The sequence below is a fragment of the Monodelphis domestica genome, chromosome 2 (genome assembly GCF_027887165.1).
Source record: "Monodelphis domestica isolate mMonDom1 chromosome 2, mMonDom1.pri, whole genome shotgun sequence".
Taxonomy (NCBI): Eukaryota; Metazoa; Chordata; class Mammalia; order Didelphimorphia; family Didelphidae; genus Monodelphis; species Monodelphis domestica.
In genome coordinates, this window is record NC_077228.1 from 490,174,830 (window position 1) to 490,200,449 (window position 25,620).

At 36.2% G+C, this 25,620-nt stretch overlaps 1 protein-coding gene across 3 annotated transcripts in view; it reads right to left on the reverse strand.

The window, feature by feature from the left end:
• Nucleotides 1-308: 308 nt before the first annotated feature.
• GDAP2 (ganglioside induced differentiation associated protein 2) overlaps nt 309-25,620 on the reverse strand; it is a 73,178-nt gene continuing 47,866 nt past the window's right edge. For all 3 annotated transcript variants that reach the window (XM_007485277.3, XM_016429114.2, XM_016429115.2), the window contains 2 exons: nt 18,100-18,243; nt 309-4,982 (listed from right to left, as the gene is read on the reverse strand). In XM_007485277.3, coding sequence (XP_007485339.1) covers nt 4,935-4,982; nt 18,100-18,243 — 192 coding nt within the window. In that variant the 3' untranslated portion in view covers nt 309-4,934. The remainder of the gene's footprint in view (nt 4,983-18,099; nt 18,244-25,620) is intronic.

Genomic DNA, 25,620 nt, shown 5'->3' on the forward strand with positions numbered 1-25,620 from the left:
TGGTTTTTGGCATATGGCAAGTTTTTAATATCTTATAAGGGTCAATATTTTTAAATGGCTATAAATCAGTAAACAATTCCATATGAAGACAGATAGTAGGCAAGTTTCTGGAATGCATCTATTACATATATTTTAAAAGATCTGTGCCAGGGTTTCCAAAAAATCCTTGCTACATACGTGGAATTTGCTTTCACAAGGCAAATGGATATAATTTATATTTTAAGAAACCTCTTATAATTCATCATGCTATTTACTGCTTATGCCAGGCTTTATTGATTAGAATAGAAGCATGGAAAGAGGAGAAAACAAAATGTTCTACATTTTTATTCGCTGAATGAATGTTACCACTTTTTTCTTGGTTCTCCACATTCTTCAAGTGCATATACAGTCCCAGTTTAAAACAAAACCAAAAAAAATTCTCAAATCAAGAAAAGCATATTGAACAACATATCTTTAAATGTGAAACCTTGGGAAAGGCTTTCTGAATTTTGAATAAACATTTTTAAATCATACCAGCTACATAAAGCCCTTAGGTTTCCATTGCTCAGCAGTAATTAAAATGATTTACATGTGTTCGAGATTTTACAGAATTATTTATTTTAATCAGCAAGATCTGGTCTGAGAAAGTCCTGGCTTAGTTTGTGCTGACTGTGTGCTTATACTAACAAAAATCATTACAAACAAAAGTGTGACTGTGTGTTTACATAATGTATTTAGCTTTCAATATTCAACAGAAATATTGTATGCAGTAGTTACATTTACTATGTGACTTGCATTAGCAAAAACATGTCTATAATGTTTCTTCAATGCAGCCCTTCCACAAATTGTTTCTCTTTGCAACAGTCAACCTTGGAAATGTTCTTTGGGAAAGCATAAAAAAACCAAAGCTAACTATTCCCATCCGATATCACCAAGTATCACCTGCTGTTTTAATGAGAAGTGTTGGCAAGCATAGTATCTATTGCTTTGTATCCCTCATATATTGGCCGTAGGACAGCACTTGCAAAGTATACATGAAAGAGCCAGTTATAGTTGGGGTTTTGAGGTTGTGGTGAGACTTGCTTACATATAACATCTTTCATTCTTCAAAATTTAGGTCAAAGAACAAACCTAGAGGAGTATCCAAGGGCTGTACTTAACATCTATAGAACCAAAGGCCATTAGTGAATCTTTATTATGGTAATTCCTGATGGTAATTTTAGGATAAAAGCATATCCTGAGGATTCCCACCTTCCAATGACCTTCTATTTATTTCATATATATTTATATATATATATATAAGCTCTTTGAGCCTGTTTCACTTTGGCCTTTTTATCCCCAGCACCCAGAAGATGATTAATAAATGTTTGACTGACTGATCTATGATCTCCATTTGTGATCAAAACAACTGCAGTCCATTTGACTGAATTATGAACTAAGCATTCCTTCTTATTTTCATCTTGAAAAATAGTGACACATGCCCCCATATTATAGAATACATACATACATACATACAAGCAAAATTTAAAGGGAGACTGTCACAGCTAGTTTTTAGCTGACATTTAATACTTCATATTCTTATTTTTCTTCTGAATTTGACAATAAAAAGACAAAACTATTTCCCATAATCTGAATAAAATAAGAACCCAAAGAATTGAAAACAGACAAAATAGAAGAGCAATGTTCTTTTACTACAATAATTGACTCCTCTAATAAGGGAGGGATCTTTCTCCCAATAGTAAACTTTAGCCACATCAGAATTTTTATAATAAATTTACATTTTCCCCCTAACATCTGTGTTGAATTCCTACTGATAACTTTCAAAATATAAGAAGTTTCTTTCTCTGATGACTTTTTAAAAAAAAGGCACCAATATAAATAGGACATGGCTAGATAAAATTGGAATTTAAAGAAAGAAAAAAATTTAATTTGGATCACTGTGCCTAAGATTTTTTAGGAATGAATTTTCTAACATAGTATTTTACCTGTAAAAAATCTTTGGTTCAAAGCAACTCAAATAAATGAAGATAGTAAAGAACTCTTTGCTGTTTTAGAACTCCTGGGTGCCATGCATGAATTAATTTACCTAAAGTTTTTAAGTCATGTCTACAGCTTTAATTGGCATTCACAATGACCAAAATTGAATTTTGTTAATCAATTTGACATCCTCTGAATTACTATTAGCTGTTGGTGAACCGTTGTACCCAGCTGTCCTTTCATCCCTCCTTGACTGTTTGTGAAACAGAAGATCTGTGTTATCTGGCCTATCTGATCTTCATCCAAATAATACATGACAACTGTACCCTACTTGATCATTTTGTCACTGTAAGGTCACTCTGCTCTTTCCAAAAGCTCAGTCAGATGAAATAACTTCATTAAATGTGTTTTGTACAGATCACACTGGTCCCACTGGGAAGTACATAATTTTCATCTTAACTGTCACAACCAATCAATCAAATTTCTATTATGAGTTTGGTTGTATAACATACCTCAATGACCTAATCCTTAAGGTGAATAACAGACTTTCTCTCTATATAGCACACTGAAAGTACTATATATGTAGATTTTAAAAAAGTATTCCCTAATAGCTTTTTCAATATTACTACAGCAATAAATACCCTTTTAAAACTACTGGATGGATGAAAGGGGTGCCATCCCATAACTGAAGCACATTTGCAATTGTTTAAATTATAAATATAAATAATCATACAGACACACAGACATCAATAAACATAGCTTCAATTCAAAGAACAATACAAGTATTTTCACTCTAAGCAGCCTGTTATACTGCCTACAGAAAAGAAAAAGAAAAAAAAGGAAAAGGGAAGATTTTGATTCAAGATAGCTAAGCTCTTTAATATAGAAATGCTTGTAGATTTTCATACCCCCTTGTGGAAAAGTTATTCCAATGCTATCCAAGAAGATTCTATGAGGACAGTGTACTAGGAAGGCTGTCTCAATGATTCTTTTAAAAGTTGAAGTTATTTCAATTTGTGTGGTTGGCAAGACCAGGCCAGAGATCAAAGGAGTCTTTTTTTGATAGGAATTATAATATGACTATAAAAGAGAAAGGTGAAAGTTACATTTAACTGGTTGCCAACACATGTTGAACTCTGCTTTGGTCCAATAGTCACAAACCTTTTGGTTTGTTGTTTATTTTTACTAACCTATGAACAAGTGACTAATACTTCAGTCTCTCACCTAAAAAAAAAGAAAAAGAAAAAAAAAAGATGCCATTTACTTGCTAAACTCTTTAATAATAACCACTGGGGAAGGGACTTGCCCAATCCCATAACTAATTTACCCTAAAGTTACTCTTTTGGTACTTGGGAGATAAGTTGCATTCCTTTACAAAATGGGGAATTGACTGGAACATAAGAGTATTATTGAAAGAGTAAAAGGATCCTTAGGAGGTAAAGGAATTTGTACTTCAGATCACACTTCTGGTCAGCCTATGCACATTACAACAGTCGTCCAGATACAAATGATTGTTGTATGTGTATGCATAAGGCTGGGGGGCAGGGGTAAGAGCGAGTGCTAAAATATTGAGGGGCATTAGGAATGTCAATGATAATTTATTTTCAAATAAGAATAATCTTCCCCCTCAATGCTTTTCCAACTGACACTATCATCAATGGGCAAAAAGAATTTTGGACAAAGCGAGGGGTGGGAGGTGCTAGAACTGGACTTATGCACCAAAAGCTATATTTCTCTGGAAAGGCTGAAACAGTACAGGGAGTCAGAGATAAGAGAAGTCTTCTAGCACTCCCACCAATTTTACTGGTAACTTACAACCAGAGGTCACATCACTTCACATTCTTTTAGCACCTGTAGCTCAAAGATATTTGAGATCTTCTCCAGATACTACACCTTCTCATATCTTCATGAGGTAGGTGAAATTATACTCATTTATAGCTAGGCAGGCCTTTAAGGTAAAGCCTGAGTTACAAATAGCAAGATTAGTAATGATGCCCCAAATCACACTTTTCCTGTCTGCTCACCCTCCTTATAGAAGCAGGCAATGCCAGAAGGTCTAATAATTAAAACAAGGTCTCCCAAGGTAGTATTATAAGTGACAGTCACACAAAATCAGCCATAGTTAGAGGGCAGTGTATAGATATATTTCTAAAAGGAAGTGTACATCACTAATTTCTTCCTCCTGTGACACTTATTAAATTCTTGGTTAACTGTTAGGTAGCTCTTATTCACTTACGAGGCCTAAAAGAGCTGGATCTTTTAAAGAGGTCACGCTTATGATTATAAAAAAGAGTGAAAAAAAAAGACATCCTTTTATCGTACTATTAGGAACAAAATAGCAGCACCCCTACAAATCATCTAATTCAGGGATACAAGCCTGACACCTTAAGTCCACACAGCCCATGTTCTGCTAAACATTTCAATAATTTCTTTGTCCAATACTAGAATTTCACTTAAATCAATTCTAACATTTTTCAGCTTCAAACCACTCTTCTTTGTCATAACTAGAGTATTTGGATATATAAGAAGTAAACAATGCAATAGGATTGGAAGTAATGTACCTATTTGATTCATGTAGCCTGACTGTATACTGTTACAAATAGATCAGTACCCAGGGCAAATTTCAATATGATGGTGACAATACGATTAAAACTGGCAGACTGTCCAGTAGTCTGGTGTCTTTTCTGGAAATTTAAGACATTTGAAAGTTGCTCTCCTTCATTTTATCCTGAAATATCAGTATTCCCATTAAATATGCATATAGAAATTTAAAACAGTGGTACACAGTGCATAGTGACCTAATATTTGCAGATTGTTTATGTGCCCGAAAATATACTGTCAATAAAAAAATATCAGAAAGGTGGGGACAAAAGATCCTCTCTGAATTCTGTACAGCACAAATGAATTTCAATTCAATAGGCAGCAGGCCATGAAGAGGGAGTTATCCTTGGAAACCAGCAGTAATATGAGATGGAAGGTCATAGATCTGGTGATGGGGGATAAGACGCATAGTAAGGCCCGTTTTCCTGTGGAAAGAAACAGAAAGACAAAAAAAAATTTAGAATATTAAAAGCGGGTCTTCTTTAACATCTGTGAGTATGGAGGAATAAGTATTTTAAGGCAGAATAAACTATGTAGAGACTTAGCTCAGGATTGTGAAACTCTTATTTCCTTAAAGGGAATCTAAGAATCATAACTGTTTTGGCAGACTGTCGATGCTCTGTTGCCACACATAAGGAGAAAGGCTTGTTAAAGTTCTCAGGTCATTCAGTTCAGAATTGCATGCCAGGCCTTTAATGTCTAAGGAAGGCAACATAGTTCCAGAATGACTATTTGGCCCACATTTTTCCCAAGTTTGTCTTTATAAAAACAAAACAAAACAAAAAAAAAGACAGTTAATTTCAAGTTTTAAGTTAATTACATTCCCACAGCCAACAGGCCCACAATTAGATTAATGGGCCTTAAGACTGTTCTGTAGTCCTTAAGAATTTTTTTTTCTGCCTTCATTAAGTCCTGAAGTATGGAATGTGTAGCATTAATGAAAAGTAAGTTAAGTCTTGGAAAAGAGAGATGGGAAATGGTGTTTGAAATGAGATGTTTTATGGTAATTAAGGGGTAAAAAACCTTAAGCTAATGAACTATCCCTAAACTTTGCATTGGATCCACTGAAGCAGGGATAAATACTGGGCCAATTCTAGAGGAACAAGTGGATGCTGGGGTAGTAATGTCTAGGAATTCTTGGCTGCTGAATATAAATGTCAACAAGTATCTAAAATTTTTTCTTTAAACTCGGGTGAAGTCAACTCCTAGGATCTGTTATATTTTTAAAACTTGAATAACCTATTAGAAAACTCTGCATTTTCGTGTAAAGGATTATCTTTTTTATTCCTGATTTAAGTTCTATTCTATTCATATTGCTCATCAAACCACAAAGATTACAGAATCATGGAATGTTAGAAAGGGGAGGGAAAAGGATGAGATTTTATATCACAACTACTATATGCCAGGTATTGTGCTTCAATATCTTTTAGAAATATTATCTCAACTATTTCATTCCCTTGTTAAATTACATTAAAGGCCTCATTAAATCCAACTGACTCATTTTACGGATGAGGAAGACAAAGCCTTGAAATAGAAGTTACTTGAATGTCATCCCAGAGCTCTAGTGGCAGAAATGAAGCAAATATTGGTCAGGTATGTTAAGATCTTTATGAAAATGGTAGCTAATTTTCCGAGATGGGAGGGTTTCAAGCTGGTCAACCTCAATTCCCTTCTTGGCCGATTTGCTGGATTTTGCCCCTGTACCCCAGTTATCACCTCAACCTGGACCTTCCTTCACACCTTGGGCTCTCCTCACCCTGTTACCTCCACTAGCCTCTAAGGCCTTTCTCCCCTAGAATGCCCCTCTGCTTTGCTTTTCCACTGGTGAATTCCTTCCAGGGCTTCCATTTTGAGAAAGGTACAGGCCAGTCAATCTTCACTCCCTCCTGGTTTTGCCTGGACCTGTCACATCCCTCTTCCATGGGTCTCATCAAGTCCAACTGACTTATTTTACACATGAAAAAGATGAGACCTTAATTTGAAGTGACTTGTATATATAGTCACAGAGCTATAGTGGCAGAAATGAAGCAAATACTGGTCTTAGTCAGGTAAATGTACTTTGAAACCCCTCTGAAAACAAAAGATTTTCACTTCTCCCTAAGCAATCAACAACTACAGAGCCAAGGAACTAGAGAGGAGGAAGGGAAGGGAAAGGAAAAAAACAGGTTGGAGAGACTCCTTAATTATAGGAAAGAGGTTAGGGTGCAAGATGTCCAAATTTCTGGGTGTGTTGACTTTTTTCAACCTCAGTTTCTTTTTAAACCCTTACCTTCCATCTTGGAGTCAATACTGTGTATTGGCTCCAAGGAAGAAGAATGGTAAGGGCTAGGCAATAGGGGTTAAGTGACTTACCCGGGGTCACACAGCTAAGAAGTGTCTGAGGCCAAATTTGAACCTAGGACCTCCTGTCTCTAGGCTTGGCTCTTAATCCACTGAGCCACCCAGCTGCCCCCCACAATCTTAGTTTCTTAAAGAAAAAAACAAATTGAAAAAACCCAACTTACCACTGTAATTATCCCCTCCCTCTTATGCATGTTCTCATCTCCTTCAGGGTTTTAAATTTTTTTTATTCTGTAAATAAATGGTTACTTTATTGGACAAAAAAAAAAAGCACTTGCTTTGTGAAAAACACTGTGCTAGGTGCTGAAGATAAAAAGTAAAAAATAAAACACTTTTTGTCCTCAAGGAGCTGATATTCTGAGAGTAGCATGCATGTCTTATGGCATTAGAAGCTCTCCTCTTGTAATTAATACACTGGCTATTATTACAGGTAGCTGATTAACTATCAGATAAGGAAACAATTTTAGTTTCTTCAGATTATCCATAACTTGAACTCGGGTCTTCTGACTTCAAGTTCAAGGTTCTTTCTACCATACACCATAGTTTTGGTTTTTTCTCAAATAAGACTTATATGAAGCCTGAGGAGAATTTTCACATAACCACACAGACAGGAAGACTGGGAGAAAAAAGCATGACAATCAAGGTGCCAAAAATGAAGATAATAATGAAGATTTAACAAAAAGCTTAAAACAGCTTTATTTGCATTGAAACTATAACTCAATAGAAAAAAACACTGGATTTGGACTCTGAAGACCTGGTTTCAAATCTTGGTTCTGCCATTTAACTATCACCTTTGGCAAGTCACTCACTCTCTCTGGGCAGGGGAGGATGTTGGGGCCTGGTGTTTTAGTCTGAGTCAGTAGAGCATTGAAGGGGCACAGAGATAGGGGGAGGTGAGTATGTGTGTTTTCACTAGTACTGGAGTTTCACCTTTTTATGAAATAATGTATACACCACCTGAGGGAAACTGATAAAGTCTGAACAAGTTGTTTCCCTGATCAAGTCCCTTCAGCAGCTCCTAACCACCTCTAGGATAAATATAAACTCTTTGGCATAGCATTTAAGGACATGCATACCTATATTCCCACCTAGTTTTCTTGCCTTCTTTCATATGACTTCCTTTCCTGTGCAATGTGTTTCTGCCAAACTAGACCAGTAGCTAGTCCATGAACTCAAAATGCCATTTTTGGGATTTCTGGCTTTTACATGAATAGTCAGTGATACCTATAAGGTTCTGCCTTATTACTCTGTTATTCAAAATCATCATCTTGCTTCCACCTTTAGCTCAACTGATTTTCCAGCCTTCCTTGACACCCCCACCTTCATATTCCCTTCCTCCTGAGGCCTTTTTAACCCAGAATGCCTACTGCTTGGTCTGCCCCTTTTCCCATTGATGAATTCCTCCAAGGGCCTCTATTTTGAGAATACTTTATATTTCTCTTTTGCCCCTCTCCAATCCAATCCTGGCAAGTCCCTAGGCCTTATATAATACATATCTGTGTACATGTTCTATCCTTTCCTTCTCTGCTCCTAGAAGGGGTGTCAGATTATTATCAGGAATTGCCATTTTTTATCTTTGTAACCTCACTATTTAACAAAAAGCCTTGTGCACTGCCTTTTGGACCAAACCTCTGACTCCACTGGCATAGGGAACTCCTCAACTCTATTCTGCAATTGACAGTCTTAGAGAGTTGCCTGGGGTGCCAGGATGGGAGGACAGAGCTTGTCCACAATCACACAATCAGTATGGATTTGAGGCAGGACTTTATCTAGTCTTCATGATTTTAAGGTTGTCTCTTTAAGCACCAAGTTGTTCTGCACTGCACATAACAGGTGCTTAATAAATATAATCCAAATAAACATTTATTAAAGGCCTGTTATTTGGCATTGCTAGATATATAAAATTTTAACCAAATTTACACTAAACCAAAATTACACTCTCCATGGGGTTTGTAGTCCAACAGGGGAATAACAAAGATAGTTGAGTATAATATGCAACACTACATGTTAACACATTAGAGAGGTAGAAAGCAAAGGGCAATGCAAAGTTTAAAGGTCCTGAATGAGTGGGAAAGCAGGGAAGAGTGCATAGGAGGAGGCAGGCAGCATGTGAGGTGAGCTTCAATGGATGGGTAAGAATTCAAGAAGTAAAGTGGGGGAAGAGGATGGCAGAGGAGTAGAGAGAGAGGCTGAAATAGAATGAGTGGGCGTGAGGAATGACATGAGGAAGGTAAGGCTAGGAGAGGTGAGGGACTGTAGAGAGTCTTCAATGCCTCACAAGGGGTTGGAAGCCTTCCTTCATGGGTGAGAGGTGGTAAGAAAATGACTATGCTTGGCTGTAGACATGTTTAGTTTGAAGTGTTCAGACCCTAAGGTGGTAAAATCCTGGAGGCAGGTGAGAAAAATGGGCCTGGAGCCTGGAAGGGGGATTTACACTTCAGAGATAATTTGGGATTTATCTGGGTTGAGGTGGTACAAGAGAGGGAGAGGGAGAGGGAGAGGGAGAGGGCGAAGGAGAGGGAGAAAGAGGGAGAGAGAGATTGAGAGAGATTAGACAAAATTTTCCATAAAGTTCATCAGGGAAAGGGATGAAGGTAAAAGGTTAAGAGAAGGTTTTTTTTTAAGTATTCATGAGACTAGAGCACATTTATAGGCAGGTGGGAAGGAGCCAATAAAATGAATTAAGCCATTATTATCTTTTCTTCGCTCACCACATATTTTGATCTCCTTGAGTATGAAAGTTGTTATCTTAAAGACTTTGTTCCTAATAGCTTAGACATATCATGCTGAGTCCATGATTAAAATTACATTATTTTAAGGGTCATTATAGAATTAGAGAAAAATTAGCTTTGGGCTATCTGAATAATAACAATCTGATAACAAGAATAGCTAACTTTATATACATTTCTATTTGGCAGCCACTGTGTTGAATATTTTACAATGATTCCCTCTCATTTGATCCTCACAACAACCCTGTAAGATAGGTGTTATTATTAACGTTCTGATTTTACAGAACAGGAAACGGAAGCAAGCAGAGTTACAGAGCCAGTAAGTGTCTGGAGCCAAATTTCTGACTCCAGCCTGGCACTCTGTTCACTGCGCCACCTAGTGGCTTCTGAGTGTACTGCCATCTTATATTGCTTTGCATCTTCCAGGAGAGACAGAGCACAACCTCTCTGGCACTCCACTGGGGACTTTCCAAGGTGACATGGAGGCATGAATTACTAGTCTTTGGGTCTAATCTTTCAACCAGTTGTGAATCCATCTAACTACATTACACAACTGTCTGCTTCACAAATTTCCACAAGAATAGCATGAACAAGTTTTCAAATAGTTAGATAAAATCTGTTAAAATCCATACAGAGCATTCACTTGTCCTTCCAGTCTAGAGACCCTATAAAAAAAGGAACTGAGCTTGTAGGACCTGTTCTTGATGAAATAGTTGGGCTCTCTTTCCTAGGAGATGGTTAACACCTACTTTTATAAACTGTAGGATAGGTTCCAGGAAAACAGGATGTTAGAGAATTCTAGACTTATAGCATGGAGTTTTATTTATTGATTTCTTGTTTCATTCATTGCCTCTGTATCCGCAACATTCAGGATAGTATATCGCACTCAGGAGGTGCTTAACAAATGCTTATGGTTTATTTTTCCTTTTTTTGATCACTGTGTGATAATTTGTCTCTGATGGACAATGATATGACAAGGTAAAAAAAAAATCACACAGTAATCAAACTCAAACTAATTTACGACAGCTGGCTTGGGTGTGGTAGAATTTTAAATGAATTTTAACAACTGCCTATTCATTTTTAGATGCTTAGACACACAATGTGTGTCACTGCAAAACAGTCCCTTGGGATTTCTAATAATCTTAAAACAGATGACATGCATATCTGTTCCAGAAAATGAAGTACAAACCAAAACACTGGCTTTTGAAATGTAATTTCGTTTTTTTTTTGGTATCAAAAGGGGTTCTAGCTAACCCCTATGCCCTACACATCCCCTTCAACTCATTCTTTCTATTCTAAAGAAACAAGACAATAATTCAGAAGAAAAAAAATAAGGTCAATTTTTACTTCATGAATGCACTAAAAAATATAGGCCAATGCCATAATCTCATTACTATATATATATACACACACACATATATATATACACACACATGTAGTATGACATATATGTCTATAATCTTTATATCCATGACCTAAGTGTTCTATTTTTACTAGCTCTCTGTATTACTGCCCAACAAGTTGTTATTAGCTATCAAGAAACATTATTTACTTCACTTTGCACACAGAAAAAATTTCATATAGGATTTTCATATTTTCAATTTAAATAAACCTGCAAAAGTCACAGGATAACTATGACAAGACTCTTTCTTTACCTTCCCAATTTAATATATACATATATGGAGAGATTGTCAGCTAAGTCAAGACAAGTCTCCATCATCTATTTCCTACCTGAATTTGTCTTTTGTTTTACTAGCCACAATTCTATTACTAAAGGGAAACACTAACTGCAATTATAGGCAGTACATCATTCTGACAAGTAAGGAGCAAGCATTATAGCAAAAATACTGCCCTGAATATACATATTAGAAGAAAGGCCTTCCTTTGGACAAACTTCTTTCTTAAGGAATGAAGAATGTTAAATTCCATTCTCATCTTCACTAGGGAATAGCCTCAGCTTTACCAACAATGCCCTATGAGAGGATGTAAAGCTCTTCCATGTTTTGTTCTACAATACAAGGTCTGTTCTCTCCAAGGGGAGTGTGATTTTAGGCATGTGACCTCTCTGGCCTTAGTTTCCTCATGTAAAATGAAGAACTAGAGGGTCTCCTGGGTTCCTTCAAGTTCTAAAATTCTGAGTCATGTGACTGGAAGCCTAATTGGAATTCTATCTGAAGTATGCTTGCGTTTTAACTGTAACTTCATTTTAATTACTAAAGACTACAGGAACAGAAACTAGCCTCCAAAGAGTAAGGCAGAGATGTCACAGACTTCTGTGGTGGCAGAGATTACCTGTGAATTCAGTTACTGAGAATGAAAATGAACTATTAAAGGAATGCACATTTCTTTAGCATTTAAGGAAATAATATTCTCCTAGAATAAAGGCTATAGTCTAGTGAGTGATTATCGATGTCCTAGGCAGATAGTAAGTGGTCACAAATGAGATTGAGATCTTTCATTTCTGACTAATTCTTTGGCAACTCTGACAGTATATTATAAAGTTTGGGGAAGAGATGGGAAAGAATGAAGCAGTTTTAGTCAGTGGCCAATGACTTCCCAAAGTCTTATCCCTATACTAGAGGCTACAGATCACTCAAGAGGGATTTCCTAAATTGAGAACAGAGTTTAGGGGCTGACTTGAAATATTTAAAAAACTTCAAAACAGGATATTGGTGATGAATCTGGGGTTCAATCTTTTGATTCTGAGGACCTCTAACATAACAAAATGACACCTATTTTTATCTTAGATCAAACTATATGCTTCCCTTTTGTATTCTCAGAGTACTTTGGAAATGTTTTTGATGACCTTTTGTATTCTGCTGTATATTATATTTATGTACAACTTATTTTCCTCTATCAGACTATGAACTATTTTAGGATCAGTGACCATATATAATCCATCTTGGTATTTTCTAGTCCCTAGCACAGTGTCTTGCATATGGCAAGTACTTCAATGTTTGTTGAATTGGATTCTTATTTAATATAATTATGGAAATCTTGTGTAACTTAATATTACTTTAAAACCCTGGTTTTAAAATCAGATACGTATATTTGTAATTATTAATTTTAACAGTGGATTCAGTTCCATGGAATTCAACACAGGAATTTTAAAGTTTCCACAACTACTTCAAAAGCAATCTGCAAACTCCAAGTCCAAATCACTTTTGTTAAAAGCACCTAAAGGGAAAACCCAATTCAATACAACCCAACCCAAAATTAATTTGGCATATACTGATGCAGGGAAAGAGTTCACCTTTTCATTACTATCAAGTAATAATCCAAACAGAGAATCTATAAGCTATAGCTAATTGTTCTGATAAAATTCCCATAACTATAAACCCTTAAGGCACTAAAAAGAATTATAAAAATGGGCTTTTCAGCATGAAAAAGAACACAAAGTTGCATCATCTGAATTACCATGAGTACATGGACTATAAATGATTCAGATTGTAATTCTAGGTATAGGATACAAAAATGTTGCCTCATTTAAATTTAAACCTCTTTAATAAGGTCAAAACCAAAATACTTTCTGCCCCTAAGGAACTAAATTTTACAAGGAAGAATTTTAAATAAGTGGTGGCCACTGGACCCAAGGTGGTTGGTGGAAACTTGGAAATAATAATAACAGCATTTTATTTTTATATAGTGGCTTATGGGCAAAAAAACCAAAAAAACAAAACATTTTTACATACTTTATCTCTGTGGATCTTCACAATGGTCTTGTTAGGTGGATAAGTGTAAATATTATTACCTTTATTTTTAGAAGTGATTAAAACTGAAACCCAAGAGGTTAGTGACTTGCCCAATCCCATACAGCTAACTGATCAGCAGCAACAGGCCTGCACCAGGTATTTCTGATTTCAAAGTTAATGTTTCTTGCAAATACACCCACTAGAAGACACACTAATTCTGCTTCATCATTTACTGAAAAAGTTGAAGCTATTCACCAAGGTCTCACTTCTCACCTAATCTAAAATCAGCCAGCCTTCTGCCACCATCTCCTGTCACTCCTCTCTCACATGTTGAGGTGGCCCTTCTCGTTGCCAAGACTAACCCCTCTCCATGCATACATACATGATCCCTTTTCTTCCCCAGCTGAGTGCCTCCTTTGTCATCCATCTCTTATTGCTCTTCATTCTCTCCCTGTCTACCTGCTCTGGAGAAGGGCATCTACAAGATGTCTCCACTTTTCTCTCCACAACTGCTTCTGATCTCAGCCTTCTTCTGTTAATAATCTAGAAATTGCCAGATCTCAGTCCTCCTCTTTCTTGACTCCTCTGTAGACTGACATTATTGTGAGTCTATCTCTATCTCCTCTGTGGTATTCACTTCCCACAACTCTCCACTGCTTCTCCTCCTACATTTCTGACAGTTCACTCTCCGTCTCCTTTGCTGAATCCTTTATCCAGCAGCACACATCTTCTAACTGAGTTTCCCACAGGGCTCTGTCCTGGACATTTTTCTTCCCCATTTAGGCTATTTCACTTGGTGATCTTAACAGCTCCAGGGGATTCAATCATCATTTCTATGCTCATATCTACTTATCCAGTCCTAACCTCTCTGCTGACCTCCATCTTCGTTCCTACTAGACAACTTGATCCAATGAAACATTTTAAACTCAACATGTCTAAAACTTAATGAGTTAGCTTTTCCCCAAACCCTCACTCCTTCCAAACTCCTCTATCATTATCCTCTCAGTCACCTAGGGTCACAACCTAGTTGTCATATTTGATACCTCACTACCTCTCAACTCCTCCTCCCATCCAATCTGTTGCCAAGGTCTACTGATTTTTCCTTCATAACATCTCTTGCACATTTCCCCTTCTCTCCTCTGACACTGCCACCACCCTATTGTAGGCTCTCACTGTCTCAGCCTGGACTATTGCAATAGCCAGGTGGTGAGCCTGTCTGTCCCAAATCTCTTCCCATTTCATTTCACCCCCTATTCAGCTGTCAAAGTGATCTCCCTAAAGTGAATATTTATGTTATTTCCTTACTCAATAAACTCTAGTGCTATTACTATAGGATCAAATAAGAATCTTCCATTTGCCCTTCAAAGTCCTTCATAAAGCCTACCCCTCCTTTTTCAGTTTTCTTATATCATATCTAAGCTGCCTCACCCTTACAAACCCCCCAAATCATTTCAATCCAAAGACACTGTCCTCTTTGTTGTTCCTCAAATAAGACATCTCTATCCCCCAAATCTGGGCATTTTCAGTGGTTGGAATACTTTCCTTGCTCATCTGTTTATTTTTTTTTCAATTTGTTATGCATATGGCTTGTTTGTACATAAGTTGTTTGAATGTTGTCTTTTTCGTTAGATTCCGAGTTCCTTGACAGCAGGAATGGTTTTCAACCATTCTTTGAATCCCCAGCACTTAGTACAGAAGCTGGCACTTTGAAGGCACTTAATAAATGTTTGCTAACACTACCCTAATATGACCAACAAATGGCCCTGTTCACTTAAAAAAAAATCCTTCAAGAAAAGGTGTCTTTTAATAAAGCACAATATAGAAGAAATAAATTATTTCAATTATATTTTTAAAAGTTTATGCAGAAATAAAAGCAATACAACCAGAACAATATACAAGGAAAAGTATGGAATAGGCATTAAACGGTTTTGTTTGAAGATATAAATTAACACAAATCTAAAAGATAAGAACCATTCTCCAATAACTCTGTGGCCAAAGGATATATACAAGCAGTTTTCAAAAGAAACAATCATCTGAAAGTTTTCTAAAAGGCTAATGATCAAATAAATAAAAATTAAAATAACTGTACTATCTGACATGTACAAAATGGGTGAATATTGTAAAAGATAAAAAATTCAACATTGGCAGGGTTTTTGAAAAATAGAAATGCTAATATACTCCAGGTGGAGCTAGACATTGTTCTGATTGTTTTCTATGGAAATATATAAAACAAAAATTGTTTATCTTTTTGGTCCAGTGGATCCCAATATTAGATTTGTGGGCCAAAGGAGTTATGGAAAGGAGGGAGGGTAGAAACTCTTCATACAAGATTGGTCACTGTAGCAATATTTATAAAAATAAAATTGTAAACAAATCATGCCCTTAGTAGTTGAAGAACAGATGAATAACTTTTGGAAGTTTAGTATTAAGAAATAATATTACTCTATAGAGAAAGATGAATATGAAGAATTCAGAGAAATATAGGAAAACATGAAGAAAGAAGAAACAAAGGAGAAAATACATACTGTCTATTACATACTGTCTACACAGTGAGGCAACATTAATCAGCAACAAAATTCAGATTAATGACAATGTACAATGTTGTGTAGCATTCCAAGAATGCACCTGTCCTATGTTCTATGGGACTACTACCTCAATAATTCAGGATAATTAGAGTGAAAACTATTTTCTTATTGCTTTTGTCATTTTTAATCTTTTATGAAACTTTTATCTTTGATTTTGATTGTTTAGTATTAAGATCATGTTTTATTTTTGCTATATTATTAATGAGCAAAAAGAAGATTTTATTATTGTTGATAATCTCACTTACTTTTTTCAGCCAAGGCTTTGGCAATATATATTGAATGTCTATTTTTAATCACTTGAAGCGTTAATTGGTGATGCTACATGATTTCTATATATTTAATTTTAGTCACAAACTTTGTTACATTTTTATATTACTTACCCTTCACTTCATTTTATTTTTAAAACAAAAAGGGGGATATGTAGCATTCCAAGCATATTCACATTTATGAAATATAAATCATTGTATGGTTACCGTGTCTCCAAGCATAAGGTTATACCAATGAGGCTTGTGAATGTAACCTTGAACTGGCCATGAGGCCTTTGGCTAGGACAAACTAATTAACATGTGTGGAGTACTCTCTTGAGAAAGCTCGGGTTGTAATCTACACGCCCAAAGGTGTTCCCTCTACCTTACCACCCAATAATGATTGTTTATGCTCTCTGATGTAATCGCCACTAATTGGAAACTACTCCCCACCTACTCAGCAATAAAAGCAGAAGGCAGAGCCCATGAAGCTCTCTTGGAACTTTCTCTCCCCTCTCTCAGACTTCCTCTCCCCCTTCGTGGAGATCTGCTCTGCTCCTTAATCCTACTCTGCTCCTTAATCCTATCTCCCTCTTTCTCTCCTTTCTGAATCTCTTCCTCCACGAGGCTCCAGCCCCTGTCGGCTTGCATTCTTTACCTTAATCTCCTCCTCTACCTCGTATTCCACTGATCCTCATATTTTCCTTCCGAGGAGATACCATAGGGGTTGCCTGCCCTATTTAAACACTGACTTGTCCGTGTCTGTTATTCTTCACCCTGGTTCTCGGCTCCCTATCTCTCCTCGGGTCCCATCACAAAGGTGAGCCCCTTCCTTTGTGGGACCCTGCTGGTCAGGGATATCCTTAAGGAACACCCCACATGTTGCTACTACTCTCTCTTTAAAATTAAAGCCTTCAATTCTTTAAAAAAAAGCAAAAAACAGTAAACTATAAAAATGCAGGATTACATATAATTAAAAAGCCATATATAGTTCTGAGCTTAACAGTTTTTAGAAAGTATACTTTATAGACTGTTTACTGTTTAAATAAAATTCATCAATTGAGAAAAAGAAATATCTACAGAAGGGCCTCTTTCTGGAAATGCAATTTTTTTTGAAAAATCCTTACCTTCCATCTTATAATCAATACTAAGTATTGCTTCCAATGTAGAACAGTAGTAAGGGCTAGGCAATGGAGGTTGCATGACTTGCCCAAAGCAACACATCTAGAAGTGTCTTGAGGCCACATTTGAACCCCAAACCTCCTCTCTCTAGGCCTGGCTCTTAATCCCACATAAGTCATCTAGCTGCCTTCTGGGAAAGCAGCTTTCTTAAGGAGGCATCAAATATGTTTAAAAAAATAGCCTATTTACCTTAATAATGTCCTATAATGAATGAAGGGGAAAAAAGCATTTATTAAGCACTGACTATGGAAAAAGCACAGATGCTTAGTGTTTTTCTCTACTAATTAAGTTAAAATGGCATTTTTAAGTCCTCACACCATGGCTTGTTCCTATTTATGCATCTGCTTGAAATTTAATGCACTCCCCCCACCAAGTACACCACAAGTCTGCTGCCTTGGTATACTAGCAGCTGAGTCTTCCATATTTTTGCCTCTGTCCCAGCTATTACTCATAAATGTTTCACCTGACTCTTAAGACTCCTTGGTTTACTTTTACCTCAAGCAGCACCAATTCTAGCATGCACTTCCTAATATCTCCCAATTCTCCCATTACTAATACTTTCCTCTCTATAGTTGTCTGCCATTTAGTCTGTATTCTAATTTATAGATGTTGTATTCTCCATGAGAATATAATTGACTGACGGAGTTAAGGTCTTCTATTAACTGACTAGGTAACCTTGGTTAAGTCACTTAATCTCTTTGTAACGTTGTACAATGAGGGACTTGAATTCAAATTCAAGGAGAATAAAAAGTATTCTCTAACTTCTTACCCTGGCATCATATTCAAGAACAAAGGGTGGAAAGTCAATCTGTTCTGGGGATATGGCAGCAAATAGCTGGTGGAGGCTGTCCACATGGTGGATTTTGTCTTTTAGTCCTGAGACAGAAAACGTGGTGAAAAACCATGTTGATACCTAATTGACAGAAAAGAAAAAAAAAAGACTTCAATTAGTAGCACTTACTTTTCTTTAAGAATGTCAGGTAAAATCAAATAGAACCAAGATGAAACTTATAGAAAAATGAACTTATGTTCATGATTTTTAAAATTATACCTAAGTAGATATGATTGAAAGAAATGTATATGAATAAAGAATCTTGATATTGAGGATATTAGAATTGAGCCAGAAGAGATAACCATAATCAGCCACTTAATAAGCATTTATTAAGCATTTACTATACACCAGGAGCTATTGTTAAATTCTAGGCATACAAAGAAAAGCAAAGACATCGGCCCTGCTCTCAAGGACCTCACATATTGATGGAAAACACATAAAACATACATAAAAGACATATACAAAGTAAATGGAAGATAATCTTAGAGGGAAGGGACTAGCAGTCAGGAAGGGAGGGTCAAGGAGGAATTAACCAAAAGAGGATTTGAAATGAGTATTGAAGGAAGCAATCAAAACTTGAAGTTAGGGATGAAAAGGAATGAGGAGGGGGCACATTCCAGGTATTGGGTACAGTCTGAGAAAATGCTGAGCTAAAACAAGCCAGGACACTCCTGAAGGACTTATGTAAAAGAATGCTATCCACATTGAGAGAAAGAACTATGGGAGTAGAATTGCAAAAGAAGAACATATGACATCACTTATCACATGTATATATGGGTATGTGATTTGGGTTTTAGGCTTTAAAAAAATCTCTCTATAGCAAAAATGAATAATATGGAAATAGGTATCAAGTGACAACATTTGTACAATCCAGTGTAATTGCTTGTTGGCTCTGGGAGCAGAGAGGGAAGAAGGGAAGGAAAGAAAATGAATCATGTAAACATGGAAAAATATTCTAAAAAATAAATACATAAAATTAAAAAATGCTGAGCTAAGAGACTGAGTCCCAATTTTGGGTGTAATCTTTAGTGCCTCTGATCTGCTATGTGACCATAAGCAAAAATCAGCTTATCTATGGGTTCATCTGTTATGCCCATTTGGCAAATGGAAAGGACACTTGAAAAAAAGTTATTTATTTTTAAATTTTGAGTGTGTAGCTGTTCTTTGCATTTACATTGTTGTAGTTATTACTATAATTATTTCAATATATAGACTTTCTTTTTTATTGATGGCTTGCTTAAGGTATAAACTTGGTAGGAGAATCTCTAATTCAGAGTATAGGTATTTTAGCTGCTTTATTTGCATAATTCCAAATTGCTCCCCAAAATAGTTGTATCATTATCATTTTATAGCTTTACCAACAATGTTTTTGGGTACCTATCATACTGCAATACATCCAACACTGATTATTGTCATTTTGGGGCCATTTCTGGCATTTTGTGTGAAGTGAAACACCAAGTATTTTTAAACTTGCATTTCTCTTATTGTTATTGATTTAAATCACTGTTTCGTGTGGTTGTACATACTTTTATATTCTTTTAAGAACTGTTTTCCAAATCTTTTGAGCACTTAACTATTGGGAAATAGTTGTTATATTTACACACATCTTTATCTTGGATACCAAACCCTTATCAGAGAAATTTAATACAAAGATTTTATTTTTCCTATTTGACCATTTCCCTTCTTTTGCTAGCGACATTAATTTTGTCTCTAGAAACTTTTCGGTTTCAAGTAATTGAAGTTATCTTTTATTTTTTATTATTGTCAGCTCTTTAGGAAATACATCTCCTACCCATAACTGTGAGAGGTTTGTGATGTTTCTCTTCTAAATATCTTATAATGTGATCTTTAATAAGGGCTGGGCAATTGGGGATAAATGACTTGCCTGGAGTCACACAGCTAAGAAGTGTATAAGATCAGATTTGAACTCAGAAATCCAGGCCTCATGCTCTATCCTCTGTGCTACTTAGCTACCCCTACATGCCACTACCTTCTGCTCCTTTCATAATACCCAGATTGAAACTGTTATTATTTGAGGAAGAAACTGCTAAAAGTGCTTAGCCCTTTCATTAGGCATTCTTTTCCCACCTCCTTATATTAATTAAGGCCTAGGTTTCAAAGGCAATATGTTGTTTTGGGGTTGTTAATTTCTTTTTGGGATAGAGATGATTGGTGGAGATTAGAAAAGGAAGAATTAAAATAATACTTTATTGTTCTTTCATCTCTTATTTAAAACTTCTATAATAATTCTTTTTACGTTAAAAATTCTAGTCTCTGAAGTTGTCTCCTTTAACTAAGATTAATCCCTCAACATATGCCCTTTTAACTTCTCAAGCAAATTGCCTCCACTATCATCATCCATTCCCTTTTCTCTATCTACTTGTTCCTTCTTTGCTACATACAAACATGCCTAAATCTCCTCAATCCTTAAAAAAATCGTCAACTAGCTGGAACAAAGGGTTTGTGAAAGGGAATAAGGTGTAGACAAACAGAAAGGAAGAAAGGGGCCAACTTGTGAATGGGGTTTTAAATGCCCAAAACCAGGAAGGTTTTGATGTAAATAATGATAGCATTTAAATGATTTATTTAGTCTGAGAATGAACCACAGAGTTTAATGTCAAATCTAAAGTGTTTTTCTTCTTCTCAATCTTGATTCTCTTTAATCTCGACATTTGACACTGTTGATCATCTTTTACCCTCTGGATGTTCTTTCCTTTCTAGCTCCTGTTGAGGTTCTCTTCTTTTCCCACTACACTGTCTCAATAGGTGACCTCATTACCTCCTTTGGCTCTATAATAAAAGATAGATTCCTTGAGCTATACATCTAACCCATGTCTCTCTTCTGAGCTAAAATCATACATAACAAGTCAAAACAGAACATCTAGGTGGCATAGTGCATAGAGTTCTGATCTTGGAATCAGGAAAGTCTTGATTTAAAATGCTGCTTCAGCCACATCTTGGCTGTACAAACTGGCAAATGGCTTAAATCTCTCTATGCCATCATATCTTCATCTGTAAAGTAGGGATAATAATAGTACTATCCTACCACGGTTGTTGTAAGAATATATGTAGAGAGATTTACAAACCTTAAAGTACTATGTAAATGCAATTTATTATTGTTGTTATTTTTACTAAGGAGGCAGCATGACAGAGTGGATGAAGAGGTGGACTCAGTTGGGAAGACCTGGATTTAAGTCCTGCCTCAGAGACTTGCCAATTGAGTGGGCCCTGGACCAAACACTGAACGTCTCAGTATCCTTGGCAATGCTCTAAGAAAAGAAGTTCCTGACCTGCATTGGCAAAGGAGTTTTTTAAACCAGGAGTTACTAATACCACAGGTCTCATCCCATCTCATCTCTACCCCTATTAACAGAGATGTCTGAAAGCCAATGAACTTTAAATTGGAGCTATGTGAAGGATCTGTGTATGTGTGTGTGTGTCCTTAACAAGTGAACACAATGAGAAGTAGGCAGGGCATCAAATTCTATTTTAAGAGGTATTAAGTTCAAAAAGAAAAATTCAAGTTTTCTATTGCCTGAATCAAAACTGTGACCAGCCATTACATATTTCCACAGCTAGACAATATTTCCTTGAAGGCATGGATTGTGTTTACCTTCTTTGGATCTCTAGTGCTTAGTCTAGTGCCTGGTACTTGATAAATGTTTGTTGGTAGACTGAATCAATAGAACAAGATTTCTTAAATTTTTTTTTCATCTAACTTCATGAACATCTCTTCAAGATTTGAAGATGGAAATAATTTTAATTATTTAATGAACAAGAGCAGAGCCCATCCAAGGAAGCCATCTCTAGGGTGATCAACATCTTGCAACATTTAGTTCCACCCCCTAAATCATCTTGTCCTTTAGGATTGACTCTAAATCTTTTCCATGAAAAGGACCTATAACCTATCACCTCTATACCATTGCTGATACCATTCCTCCTGATAGAATTTTCTTTTTTTCTTTCTAGACCCCAAATTTTTCTATCACTTCTCATATACTATTTTTCTAGACTAACTCCATTTGTGTTCCATTCACATCTACAACTCCATTAGGACTTAAGCCTTTCCAAGTGTCACTGCAAATTCATTTGTCTCAATTATTTGGGTTCATTTAGATGTTTCCATAGTGCCTGTCTCGTACCAGGCTCCATCCACAATGAATAATCAATAATGTTGAATGATTATTATGAAAGTATGCTATTTGATGATATAAAAAAGCTTTTACTATGAAAAAAAAACCAAAATCAATAGTAACAGAGATATTACACTACATTTAAACTGGCTTTTAAAAAGTAACTTTTAGCACACATTCATGTAAGGCACTTAAAATCTAATTATTGTCTATCTTTGTTAGGAAAAATAAATGACAAGAGACAATCAAATCCTTTTCTCTAACTTAAAAGGATATTTTAATATAAAGTAAATCAGTTCTATTTGATTCTATCAGTCAATTTTGGGATTTAATCAATATTGAGCCAATAATCAATTACTGAGTCCCTTCTATGTACTTGGTACTATGTTAGAACATAGAGTTAGGAGAACAATCAATCAATTATTTAGCATCTATTAAATAAAAGCCCTGGTACTATGTGCTGAGTGCTAGGGCTACAAAAAAAGGCAAAAGATAATCCCTGCCCTCCAGAAGCTTACAATCCAATCAATCCCTACTCCCAAGAAGCTTATATTCTAATGAGGAAGAGATTTATGTATAAATATACAAGTATGGAGGCATAATCTTAACCATCACAATGAGTTGCCTCAATTTCTTCAGTAAGGTAGGAGGATGGCTCTGTTGATACGAAGTAGAGAAGACAGAAAGAACAGGAAGTTTGCAGTAAGAAGTCTAGAAGAGCCACTAAAGAGAATGGGGTAGTCATTCTGAGAAGAGAAAAAAGATTTGTTTTTGTTAGTGTGAGCTCAGCCAGGATGGAATTCTGAATTTGTAGTGGACCAAATCAGCACAACTGAATGACTTCCTTTATAGCTATTTAGTAGTATCCTGGTAGAAATGGAGAAAGTAGATAGTAAGTAAAATAAGTTAAAGATTTGGTAAGTCATGATTATGGGAGCAATGGAATCAAGGGCAGAAAAGAAGTTAACAGTTGAATTGGTTAATTACAGGTGTCAGGTTAGAATAAAGGGGATGGCTAGGAGACTAGAGAAGGGTGAAGAAACTACAAGTTATGGTACATATGAAGAATGGTTTTAAGAGAAATAAGAGGAGAGAGAAGAATAAAACATATTCAGATGGGGAATTTTCATAGTTCAAAATCAAAGAAACAACAATTGAAGAAGGAAGCTGATGACTTAAAGAACTGAACAACTGATTTCAAGGACAAAAGAGCTGTAGTGAGATAGAAAAATGTCTTGATTTTCAAAAGCAAGGGCTACTAAGTTTGGATCTGGGAGTGAAAAGGGAGAACAATGTGATCCACTCTCCTATGTTTTATTGGTTGATCACATACTTCTGGGGTCAAGCTCTGGTTTCCTTGGGTCAAGCCACAAACCCAACCATGAAGACCACTTCATTAGATGGCAATCAATATTCAGAAAAATCTTGAGAAGTACAAGCATTAAGCTGTAACTATTAAAATAGAATTTAATCAGGTAAAATAAATTTAATAGGATAAAGTCAAAATCTTATACTTGTATTAAAAAAAAATTGGTTTCACAAGCACAAGATGGTTGAGACATGGTTAGAGATCTGTAGGAGACACCCCATCTCCATTTTCACTGGCTGTCCTGCATGCCTGGAATTCTCCTTCCTTGTTTCCTTCAAGTCTCTGCTAAAATTCTATACTCTATGTAAAGTTTGACCAACTCCTTCTTAAAAGTTAGTGTTTATACTCTGTTGATTATCTCAAGTATATCCTGTGCAATTCTTGTCTGTATCTGTTATTTACATGTTGTCTCTGCATTAGATTTTAAGTACTTTGTGAGCAGGGACTGTTTTATGACTTTCTCTGTATCACCAGCACACAGCACAGTGCCTGGAATATGGTAGGGGCTAAATAAAGTCTATCAACTGTCTGAAAATTACTTGGCAATGTGAATCTTAAAAATTCTCAGACCCTACTTCAGAACACTTGGTTAAGACCATTCCCCATTTTAAACAATGAAGGGACTTAGTCAGGAATGTGAGAACTCTACTCCACCCATACTTAAGCATACTTTAGGGGAAGATAAAGTTGTAAACTCTTTACTGGACAATGAAAAGTACTTAACTCATACTAATAGTGAGGCAAAATCCCTTAAGCTAAGTCTATTTTTAGATCTAATACAAAAAGATGCTAAGTACCTATGAAGGTCAGGCAACTTGCAAACTTGAAAAGGGTAAAGAGGTGTGAACTCACTAAGAAGTTTTAGTCTACCCAGAGAAGTTGAGAACTAAAGAAGATGTGAATTAAGAATGGTCAGTCCTTTGGAAAACCGTCTACTGTGATTGGTAGATGTGAGAACTTAGGGGAGGTGACATAGGAGAAAATTCTCTTTAAAAGGAGCTCAAAAGAGGTCTCCAGAAAGATTCAGCTTGCTAAAGCTGAATTGGAGAGAGGCAGCTTGCCAGAGCTGCCTTGGAGGGCTTGGTGGCTGGCTGAAAATTCAGTTTGCTAAAGCTGACTTGGAGCTCGGACTAGTTGGAGTAGCTGGGTCTCTCTGAACACTAGAATCTTGCTTGGGACAAATCTTGTGGTGAGTGGATTAAAGACTGACTGATCTCTCTTAGGGCTTGGGCCGAGGCTGGCCTGGGCTGGCCTACCCCTTTTCTCATTTCCTCTTACTCTCTCCCTTTCATTAATTCGTATTAATTAAAATCTCCATAAAAACCCAGCTGACTTGGGTATATTTCATATTTGGGAATTTTTCCCTGGCGACCAGTTTATATTTTATTTAACTCAAGACAATATCTTGAAAACATATTTCTGCGGTCACAGTTTAAGACCTTCACTTTTTTAATTGTTACAGCAATAACATCAACATTAAGTTACCAGTGTACTATGGCACTTGATAAAGGCTAATGTGATCTTAGGCTGCACAGTTCCATGAAAAAGGCTCTCAGAGATCCACTGTACTTTTTCCTATGCAGACCACCTCTGGAGTATTGAATTCTTTTCTGGATGCTATCATGTAGGAAGGATAATGTTATGCTGGAGAAGGTCAAGTAGAGGGAAATCTCCTAATCGTGCTTCAACCTTTTTTACTCTACCTTATCTCCTTCTTAACTCTTGTTCTGAGAATAGTAATCAAATCAACACTACCACCCCTTCTGGAATGGCCTGCCAATCAGATGTCATACAATATTACTCCCCACTCCTATGACATCTTCTAGCCCCCATTCCCTCTATGTGCTTCTCTTTTGAATTTGAACTCATAGCACTTTGTATAATGCACAGCCCATAATAAGTGCTTCATGGATGTTCATCCACATCCAGTCAAGAATGGGAAGTTATGTTAAAGTG